The 11744-nt window shown below is 42.2% G+C and overlaps 1 protein-coding gene across 2 annotated transcripts in view; it reads left to right on the top strand.

The window, feature by feature from the left end:
* The first annotated feature begins 2184 nt into the window (after positions 1 to 2184).
* The window catches only part of LOC115157100 (dipeptidyl aminopeptidase-like protein 6), a 130438-nt gene continuing 120878 nt past the window's right edge, over positions 2185 to 11744 (top strand). For both annotated transcript variants that reach the window (XM_029705033.1, XM_029705031.1), the window contains exon 1: positions 2185 to 2603. In XM_029705033.1, the coding sequence (XP_029560893.1) occupies positions 2409 to 2603 (195 nt within the window). In that variant the 5' untranslated portion in view covers positions 2185 to 2408. The remainder of the gene's footprint in view (positions 2604 to 11744) is intronic.

The following is an 11744-nucleotide window of genomic DNA, read 5'->3' as shown; positions in this document are numbered from 1 at the left end:
ATTAAGACCTAGACACCCAGGTGAGGGGAGTTCCTAACTAATCAGTGACCTTATTGATCAATCAAGCACAAGGGAGGAGCGAAATTCCGAAGACACTCTGCCCTCCATGGAATGAGTTTGACACGTGTTCTAGGCCCTTGGTTTTGGAATGGAAAAGTTTTTTGGTAGTGAAGAGGGAGGGATGCATTTTTAATTCAATTCATGAATCAATGAGCCTCCAGCGGCTCTGGGGAATGATATGAAAGTGACTCGCAATGGAAAAAGGAAAATTAATTGAAACCCACTCATTGTTAACTTTGGAATCTACAATATTTTCCCAACTGTCATTTATAATTAGGATGGAGCATGTGATTACTCTAGTCTCTCTGTGCAGATGAGACAGTTGTGAAATGAATCAGGGGGATAGTTTTAATCCACTTCAATAGGTTTCTGTCCTAGCCTATTAGTCAAATGACATTAACGCTTGATGGCGTCTGTGGCATGGTCTATTTGGTATCATAGTGAGTGGTGCTGCTTTGAAGTTGTACTTGTGTGTGCAGTAGATGACCCATTTCTCAGAAATTCACCATAACACTAGTATGGAGGTCTGAGCTGTCACAGGGAGGAGGCCAGCCAGGGTGCTTTGACACTCTGAAACTGACTGAGGAGGCTCTCATCTCTCCACATTCGCCTGTCCCCACTGACCATGGTTGCATACCACAGGAGGTTGGTGGCACCTTAACTGGGGAGAACGGGCTCCTAGTAATGACCTGGAGCGGAATCGGTGGAATGGTATCAAATACATCAAACGCAGGTGTTTGATGCCAATTAATTTGCTCTGTTCCTGCCATTATTATGAGCCGTTCTCCCTTCAGTAGCCTCCTGTGTCACATACACCGCAATACATTATACATTTAACAGCATGCACAGACATGCCTGAGTTTTCTTTAAATCCCTCACAACTCCATCCTCATTGGTTACAATGCTGACTACTAAAAGGCCACTAGGGCAGGTGAGGAAAGGTATATGATGGTGAAGACGAGCTGGTCTCGCTGTGCTTCTGAGTCACAATAATTAGCTACACACGGTCATTTATACGATATAAGCTCACTGAGCGGGTTCGCAGTTGATGTCCATAACATTTTTGGATGAATCTTGTCTTGGAGACAGCTCTACAGAGTGGTCATTATGTAGCCTAGCCACGGTAATAAAATCAGATTTTAAATCTAACCTCAATCGCACTCCTAACCTTATGCCTAAACTTAAATTAATACCAAAAAGCTCATTTTTGTTTTCAGACATTTTTTTACTCTAGGAAAATATTCATCTCTACCCGCGTCCAGGGTGCCGTTTACGGCGCTGTCCATGGTGCTGAATCGCACTCAACGTATTCCCAGAGAACGTCAGGTTCAAGTGATTAATACATGATTTTTGCATCTGGAATCAAGAGGAATGTGTTGAATTCGTGTTAGAGATAGCCAAGGCCTTCTAGAGTCAAATGTGGAGAAGAAGCTCAGACAAGTTGAATAAAATACAATGTAGACTATAAACTATAACTGTCATAAACATCGTCCTCTGCTGAATGAGTGTCGTTTCTCATTGAGCCACAGAGAGGCACTCGAGCTCCGTCCTGGATTAACAGTTATTGAGACTGGAATGAACAGAACAACGAAAATATTTCTACAAATTACATGACTGCTTGTAGCCTATTAGAACATTTGAGACCGGACTATTTAATGACTAATGCAATATTGGATTAAAGGAAATCTTCTCTGCCCCACATTAATGTGTATTATGTACAGTATGCTATAGTGTGTGGTGTGTTGTTTAGATAATAGGTTGTGCATAGTCCGTTTACTTCACTTCTCATGCAGAACGCGTCCACCGAGGCGCCACTGGTTCTCGGCGTCCTTCACACACCGGGTCTTTCTTGCCGCCAAACAGCTGTTGAAAGTCTAGCAGCCTTTTTAGTTATTTTGATTGGGTACAATTTTCTGAGACTGTATTGAATATCAGATTGGATACCCACAGAGACGAGCTGCTATCGCGCTGTGAGAAGGCATCAACGAACTGAAGAGGGGAACCAACGTGCTCTGAATACAGACACGGACTATTAACGTCCTACTGTAGCCTTGCTCACCGCTCCCTTAGGAACAAAAACACATCCAATCGATCAGAGGACTTGCTGGTTAGGCTATGTTTGTTTTCTAATTCAACCAGGAAAACGTTTTCAGTATTTACAAGTTATTTTATCGGGATAATTTACCAGTTCTCTTTGGAACCATCTCCGCTTTATTCCAGAGGATAAATTGGCCACCCGCCGTCGGATCTCTCCAAAGCGCACAGAAAAGAAGCAGTAGCCTACACTCGCCCCCGTAGACGAAAGGTTCCTCTTGCTTTGACATGCTGTAGTGGTTTTGACTGGACTTATGGCTTCGCTGTATCAAAGATTCGCCGGTAAGATTAATACGAAGAATTCTTTCCCGCACCCACCTGAGGCCAGCCACCTACTCGGCGGACAGGTAGCGGACGAGGAGAACAACACACGGATGACCCCGCAGCCCGTGGCCGACGGCAGACCCAATGTTCCCCACCGAAAGAAAAATGCGAGCGAGGACGAGCGTGTAAGACCTTGCTCTAAACAACTAAACTATTGGTGTAGGCCTATGGATTTGATCATTCAAACCTTCATCTGATAATCGTTGACAACTTTAACATCACTTGTATAGCCCCTATCTGCTTTCTATTGTTTGCCCAATCATTTTACTCTAGGCCTAAACTATCATGTTGCTGCAATTATGTTCTTGGTTCACTCTTGCCTAAATGGTTTTGCAACTGAAACAGTATGCGTTTCCCCGTGATTCTCAGATCAGTAGGCTATGAATTCAGAGCATCAGATGTTCCACCAGTCAAGGCGTGGTTGCTATTCAAGAAACGTATTGTGTCTGGATGGTTGGCCTTGAGTAGTGTCTGAATAGGCTGTGTCACTTTCTATGTTGTGATGCTTGCCAACTATAACTGCTTAAAAGTAGCAAAGGATGGCTACTTTGAAGAATCTAAAATATAATTAGGTTTGTTTAACACTTTTTTGATTATGGCATACATTTACATTTTAGTCATTTAGCAGACGCTCTTATCCAGAGCGACTTACAGTAGTGAATACATACATTTCATACATTTTTATTTCCTGTACTGGCCCCCCGTGGGAATCGAACCCACAACCCTGGCGTTGCAAACACCATGCTCTACCAACTGAGCTACAGGGAAGGCCCGTATGGCATGATTCCATATGTATTATTTCATAGTTGTGATGTCTTCACTATTATTCTACAATGTATAAAATAGTAAAGATAAACCCTTGAATGAGTCAACTTTTGACTGGTACTGTATTTCCACACTGAGGTTAGAATAATATTGTGAAAATTATGATGATGCCCTTTTAGCTTAAGAGCTGTTTGAAAAGACTGCCTGAAATGTCAGCCTGTTTTGGTTGGATGCCATAAATTAGTTATTAAACTTAGAGCAATAAGAAAAAGTTCTAAACCTCTTTCTATTTTTATTTATTTCTTATTCAGGCCACTCCCAGACAGTCCTAGCAAAATTCTTGCTTGAGAAATTGCTCTTTGCTAAGAAGCTATTTTTGTTTCTCTTTTACCATTTAAATGTAAAACAAAATCAAATATATTTTTATTTGTCACATACACATGGTTAGCAGATGTTAATGCGAGTTTAGCGAAATGCTTGTGCTTCTAGTTTCCGACAGTGCAGTAATATCTAATAATTCCCCAACATCTACCTTATACACACAAATGTAAAGGGATGGAATAAGAATATGTACATATAACTATATGGATGAGTGATGGCCGTGCGGCGTAGGCCAAATGCAATAGATGGTATGAAATCCAGTATATACATATGAGATGAGTAATGTCGGATATGTAAACATTATTAAAGTGCCATTATTTAAAGTGACTAGTGATACCTTTATTAAATCAGTTTATTAAAGTGGCCAGTGATTTGAGTCTGTATGTTGGCAGCAGCCTCTCTATGTTAGTGATGGCTGTTTAACAGTCTGATGGCCTTGAGATAGAAGCTGTTTTTCAGTCTCTCGCTCCCAGCTTTGATGCACCTGTACTGACCTCGCCTTCTGGATGGTAGTGGGGTGAAAAAGCAGTAGCTTGGGTGGTTGTTGGCCTTGATGATTTTTTTGGCCTTCCTGTGACATCGTTTTCTGTAGGTGTCCTGGAGGGCTGGTAGTTTGCCCCCGGTGATGCGTTGTGCAGACCTCACCACCCTCTGGAGAGCCTTGCGGTTGAGGGCGGTGCAGTTGCGGCGATATAGCCCGACAGGATGCTCTCGATTGTGCATCTGTAAAAGTTTGTAAGGGTTTTAGGTTTTAGGTGAAAAGAGGTTGAGGCGCTGTTGCGGCTTCTTCACCACACTGTCTGTGTGGGTGGACCATTTCAGTTTGTCCGTGATGTGTACACCGAGGAACTTAAAACTTTCTACCTACTCCACTACTGTCCCGTCGATCTGGATAGGGGGGTGCTCCCTCTGCTGTTTCCTGAAGTCCACGATCATCTCCTTTGTTTTGTTGACGTTGAGTGAGAGGTTGTTTTTCCTGACACCACACACCGAGTGCCCTCAACTACTCCCTGTAGTCTGTCTCGTCGTTGTTGGTAATCAAGCCCACTACTGTTGTGTCGTCTGCAAACTTGATGATTGAGTTGGAGACGTTTATGGCCACGCAGTCATGAGTGAAAAGGGAGTACAGGAGGGGGCTGAGCATGCACCCTTGTGGGGCCCCAGTGGTGAGGATCAGCGAAGTGGAAATATTGTTTCCTACCTTCACCACCTGGGGGCGGCCCGTAAAAGTCCAGGACCCAATTGCACAGTTCGGGGTTGAGACCCACGGCCTTGAGCTTAATGAGGAGCTTGGAGGGTACTATGGTGTTGAATGCTGAGCTGTAGTCAATGAACAGCATTTTAACATAAGTATTCCTCTTCTCCAGATGGGATAGGGCAGTGTGATGGCAATTGCATTGTCTGTGAACCTGTTGGGGCGGTATGAAATGTATGCATTCACTACTGTAAGTCGCTCTGGATAAGAGCGTCTGCTAAATGACCTAAATGTAAATGTAAATGTGGGTCTAGGGTGGCAGGTAAGGTGGAGGTGATATGATCCTTGACTAGTCTCTCAAAGCACTTCATGATGACAGAAGTGTGTGCTACGGGGCGATAGTCATTTAGTTCAGTTATCTTTGCGTTCTTTGGTACAGGAACAATGGTGGCCATCTTGAAGCATGTGGAGACAGCAGACTGGAATAGGGAGCGATTGAATATGACCGTAAACACACCAGCCAGCTGGTCTACGCATGCTCTGAGGACGCGGCTAGGGATGCCGTCTGGGCCAGCAGGCTTGCGAGGATTAACACGTTTAAGAGTCTCACTCACTTCTGCCACGGAGAAGGAGGGGGGGGGGTGCAGTCCTTGGTAGTGTATTATCCATAACGTGGGCAAAGAAGGTGTTTAGCTTGTCTGGAAGCAAGACATCGGTGTCCACGATGTGGCTCGTTTTCTTTTCGTAGTCCGTCTCGTGTCTGGGCCGTTGAATTGCGACTGCATTTTGTCCCTGTACCGACATTTAGCTTGTTTGATTGCCTTGCTGAGGGAATAACTACACTGTTTATATTCAGCCATAATCCCCGACCTCATTTCATGGTTGAATGCGATGTTTCACCCCTTTCAGTTTTGTTGGAATACCGTGATCTATCCACAGTTTCTGGTTGGGGTAGGATTTAATAGTCACAGTGGGTACAACTTCTCCAATGCACTTCCTAATAAACTCACTCACAGAGTTAGCATATGAATCAATGTTATTGTCTGAGGCTTCTGGGAAAATGTTCCAGTCCACTTGATCAAAACAATCTTGAAGCGTAGATTCCGATTGGTTAGACCAGCGTTGAATGGTTCTAGTCACTGGAACATCCTGTTTGAGTTTATGCCTACAGGACGGTAAAAGCAAGATGGAGTCGTGGTCGGATTTGCCGAAGGGAGGGCGGGGGAGGCCCTTGTTAGAGTAGCAGTGGTCCAGTGTTTTGCGCGAGTGGGTACTGCAGTCAGTGTGCTGGTAGAATTTACAGTTGAAGTCGGAAGTTTATATACACTTAGGTTGGAGTCTTTAAAACTTGTTTTTCAACCACGCAACAAATTTCTTGTTAACAAACTATAGTTTTGGCAAGTCGGTTAGGACATCTACTTTGTGCATGACACAAGTCATTTTTCCAACAATTGATTACAGACAGATTATTTCACTTATAGTTCACTGCATCACAATTCCAGTGGGTCAGAAATTTACATACACTAAGTTGACTGTGCCTTTAAACAGCTTGAAAAATTCCACGAAAATATGTCATGTCTTTAGAAGCTTCTGATAGGCTAATTGACATCATCTGAGTCAATTGGAGGTGTACCTGTGGATGTATTTCAAGGCCTCCCTTCAAACTCAGTGCATCTTTGGTTGACATCATGAAAAAATCTAAAAGATATCAGCCAAGGCCTCAGAAAAACAATTGTAGACCTCCACAAGTCTGGTTCATCCTTGGGAGCAATTTCCAAATGCCTAAAGGTACCACGTTCATTTGCACAAACAATAGTACGCAAGTATAAACACCATGGGAACACGCAGCCGTCATACCGCTCAGGAAGGAGACGCGTTTTGTCTCCTAGAGATGATTTTACTTTGGTGCATAAAGTGCAAATCAATCCCAGAACAACAGCAAAGGACCTTGTGAAGATGTTGGAAGAGACGGGTACAAAAGTATCTATATCCACAGTAAAACGAGTCGTATATTGACATAACCTTAAATGCCGCTCAGCAAGGAAGAAGCCACTGCTCCAAAACGGCCATAAAAAAGCCAGACTACGTTTTGCAACTGCACATGCGGACAAAGATCATACTTTTTGGAGAAATGTCCTCTGGTCTGATGAATGAAAAATAGAACGGTTTGGCCATAATGACTATCGTTATGTTTGGAGGAAAAAGGAGAGGCATGCAAGCCGAAGAACACCATCCCAACTGTGAAGCACGGAGGTGGCAACATCATGTTGTGGGGGTGCTTTGCTGCAGGAGGGACTGCTGCACTTCACAAAATAGATGGCAACATGAGGAAGGAAAATTATGTGGATAAATTGACGCAACATCTCAAGACATCAGTCAGGAAGTTAAAGCTTGGTCGCAAATGGGTCTTTCAAATGAACAATGACCCCAAGCATACTTCCGAAGTTGTGGCAAAATGGCTTAAGGACAACAAAGTCAAGGTATTGGAGTGGCCATCACAAAGCCCTGACCTCAATCCTATAGAAAATTTGTTGGCGGAACTGAAAAAGCGTGTGCGAGCAAGGAGGCCTACAAACCTGACTCAGTTACACCAGCTCTGTCAGGAGGAATGGGCCAAAATTCACCCAACTTATTGTGGGAGCTTGTAGAAGGCTACCTGAAACATTTGTCCCAAGTTAAACAATTTAAAGGCAATGCTACCAAATACTAATTGAGTGCATTTAATCTTCTGACCCACTGGGAATGTGATTAAAGAAATAAAAGCTTAAATAAATCATTCTCTCTACTATTATTCTGACATTTCACATTCTTAAAATAAAGTGGTAATCCTAACTGACCTAAGACAGGGAATTTTTGCTCTGATTAAATGTCAGGAATTGTGAAAAACGGAGTTTAAATGTATTTGGTTAAGGTGTATGTAAACTTCCGACTTCAACTGTAGGTAGCCTTGTTCTCAAATTAGCTTTGTTAAAATCCCCAGCTACAATAAATTCTCCCTCAGGATATATGGTTTCCAGTTTACATAGAGTCCAGTGAAGTTCTTTCAGGGCCGTCGAGGTATCTCCTTGGGGGGTATATACACGGCTGTGACTATAATCGAAGAGAATTTTCTTTGGAGATAATCACAGTAAGGTACTTAATTGTTACCCAGAAATTATTTGATATTGACATAAAAATTGTTGCGTTGGACCTTTTTTTTAAAGCAAAGTTTCTTTTTTTTCCTTCAGTTTTACAGCAAATGTCATACAATTCTTCCCCTGTGACTTATGCCATGTTAGTATGATAGCTGAGTGAGAAGGACTAACAAAATCAATGGGGGCCCCCTGGAGGTTAGGGCCCCTGGGCCATGATTAGATACCTGGCTTGACTTACTACCAATCTAAAAATTGTTAGCTGACATGGCTAATTAGGTGACTGTCAGCGACTGACATAACAAGAAAAAAACTGCTGATGCACAAGAACATTTTGAAATTGCAGCTGGTGTATTCTACTATTCTGACTCTCAATGGTAAGTAGAGACACTGTCTCAGTTTTCTGGGGGGTGTCTGGGGCCCTCTAGCGACCGGGGGTCCTAAGCGACTGCTTATGTCGCTTATGCCTGGAACTGTCTCTGCTTGAAACGAATTACAATTAAACATTCTATTTATAGTTTAGAGGCAAATGAAAACCCAATGTAATACATTCAGTGATTTGGCCTTCTTTTGCAATCTAATGATCTAATCGAAGTTGGCAAGCTTTCATGGATTCTCGTTTTGCAAGGACTTACATGTGAAGGTCCAATAGATGATTATGCGCTGTAGCCCATATATTGGCTATGTTGAAGACAATTCTGATGTAGTCTTGCTTTGTGTTTTAGCCATAATAATTCTTCAAGGCCACTTTTGCAACGAGGCTCACACCCTTTTATTGTCCATGGTGATGAAATTGCACACAGATCACATTCCCTGCTTTTGCTAAGACATTCTTTAGTAGACCTATGCTCATACAGTTTGTTTTAGTTTGTCCTTTTGAAACCGGTGTTGCTCAAATCCCTAAGCTCGAAATGTGCTGACTTGTAGAATGACAATGAGCAGTATAGCCTATGTCTCAAGCGTGAAAAAGAAACTTGGATCCTGTGAAGAATTGGCCGCCTAAAGTGACTCTTCCAGCTAAGCTGCTGCAGAGTAGGTCTAGCTGTAGCCAGCATAATGAAGGGAATTCAGCATTAGTATCATGCCCAATGACAAATGCTTAATTTAAATGCAAACATTTAGTTCATTTTCACTATAGTTTCTGAACACTTTATGCTCTGTATTATAAAGGCATGTATTTGACATCAGTGTTTACACATTGTCGTTTGAGCTCCACCTGAGTGTCCATCTAATCTCTTTTCTCTCTCCAGAGATAGTGAAGCTGTCAGCATGAGGAGGTTGTCTCCTCTGCATTATTGATGTGTATTGTGATGACAAGCAGGGAGGGAGTGAACACACTGCCTCTGTCACTGATACTGTTGACACTGAAAGAAACACAAAACGAAAGGACACAGCACAGAACGACACAGCACAACACCACACAACACCACACATAGGTGTTAATTACTCTGTGTAATGACATTGTTAGACAGTCATGTTCCCCAATGTCCTACTGCAACAAATGTCTCTGCATTTAATGAGTTATGTGCTATAGGCCATTCAAGTAATATTAATAGGGTCCGGTTCATATATCTTGCAATTTCAGGATTTTATTGCACTTAACATGGTTAAGGATAGGTGTATTTTTTTTCTAGGGTTATTTCCAATGTGTAACTAAAAAAAACAGAGGAACCATTCTCAGATTGCTATGTTTCCTGTAACATATTTAGGAGTGCACAGCTCACCTTCAGCTCACCTTCAGTCCTCCTGATGTCCCCTGAGGAGTACTGGAGCATGAAATTACCTTTTGCCTCATGAGTTTCACGGATCCTAGGTTGACATTTTGTTTTCTTGACCTCAGTGGGAATTTCAATTTTAATCATGTTTCTTTTCTGAGTGAAAAATCTTCCTTACTTGCAGCAAATTCAATTTGAAATGCAAAGTCTTTTACATTGTAATGTAATTATTATTGGCAGGGGTGCAAATTTGGCTTTAGAAGTGGGGGGGACATAAAACAAAAAGATTGTTTTTTGTCCAGTTGCATAAACACTCCAAACAGCCTTCCCGACCACTTGGAGGCGTCCTCATTGTCCTAAAGCACACCTGTGTCTCGTTTGTATCACATTCCAATAATAACATTTGGGGGGGACAAGTGAAAGTTGCACCCCTGATTATTGGTGTCCTCAACACTGTAATGCTCACCATCTAACTTATGTACAGTATGTTAACAGCAGTAACCGGATTCTGTGGTACAGTATTATAGAGTCCCCTGGGATATCAACCAGAGTTATTTCTCTCTCATTACTCTCTACTCCTAATGGCAGCCGGGGCTGAAATCCAACAAAGTGACTTTAATTAGTCATCGCGGGGCGGCTGTAGTCTAAAATATGGGGACATTTTAAAGGATAGTGCCCTGTGGAGCAGGTTCCCTTTGTGAGCAGGAGCCATATTGACTTTTCCCGGGTCCCCAACCAGCCAACAGAGGCACTCAAACACTTCCTACTGTTGAGCTCTTCCTCCCCTGACAATGAAAGGTGACACATGAGTGTGAACTGTGCAGGAGACCTTGGTATCTCATGACAGAGAGTTGTCGATTTGATTCATACATGTTTACTTAATTTTGAGTTTCTTGTATTTTCTTTTAATCGAATCACCTGATAGGCTAGGACATTGTTAAGCTTGGATTTCATTGATGTGGGGCACTGGAGATTATGGTGTGCTGTGTGAATGCTTGGACACGTATTTTAACTGACAATAAGATAACATTCAATTAGACAATTATTTGCTACTTTTGTGGCAATTATGTTGGTAATTACTATTGTGCACTGACACATTTACTGTAAACCCTTGCTCACCTATAATGGGTAATTCATCACAATAGAAAGTCTGACCTGATCTACTTGGCAGTGCCATTCAGCACAGCCTTTGGAAGCTTTTCTCCTTGTATTCCTCACATTTCAATTGAAAGCTAAACATAATGTTGAAGTGTGAAACCAGGTTTTTATAGTAGCACAGCAGTTTTATTTTGAACTAATTATCACATCTGAGTTTACAAAAGAGTCTCTTTCCCTCGTTGAGGATAACACAAGTCACTGCCACTCATGTGCGTCCTGAAAATAGAGGAGAGGCAGAAGTATGAAACAGCATGGATATTTTGCTACAAAGGCTGTCTTTCCGGGGACTCACATTTGTTAGGTTATTCTCCCTGACTCAATTCTCTCTCACTTGAGATGATATGAGTGATTGGTTTTATGCTTATTTCTCAGTTTAAAAACGTTTTAGATTAATATCGCATGCTATTGCAAGCTTTTGTCAGCTGTGCTTTCTTGCTCAAAACATTAAATAAGAATGACTAAAAAAGATTCAGATTAAATTATATCATACTAACATTTTTTTGTTGTTGATCAAAATAATAGCCAGTGAAATCTAATCCTAGTAGCTACATTGTTCTGTTATCGTGTCATGTACTCAGCTTGTCTGGTACTGAGTTGGCTTCACAGGAGGTTGGTGGCACCTTAATTGGGGAGGATGGGCTCGTGGTAATGGCTGGAGTGGAATGAGTGGAATGGTATGTGTTTGATGCCATTCCATTAGCTCGGTTCCAGAAATGATGAGCCATCCTCCCCTCAGCAGCCTCTACTGGTTGGTGTGGGAGTTCAAAGGGTATGATAACACCCTGGCTACATGATTGAAGTGTGATATGTGTCATTGAGATGGATACTGGTACTCTGGTTGGTAGACCAGGGCAGCCTCATCTAGCTGGGTAATACTCGAAAAATCTTGGTTTCAAAGATTTCAAACATTAAATCTTTAAA

Source organism: Salmo trutta, chromosome 21, assembly GCF_901001165.1.
Source record: "Salmo trutta chromosome 21, fSalTru1.1, whole genome shotgun sequence".
In the NCBI taxonomy this organism is placed as follows: domain Eukaryota; kingdom Metazoa; phylum Chordata; class Actinopteri; order Salmoniformes; family Salmonidae; genus Salmo; species Salmo trutta.
The sequence above is the reverse complement of the archived record's forward strand: the minus strand, read 5'-3'. Positions and strand labels throughout refer to the sequence as shown.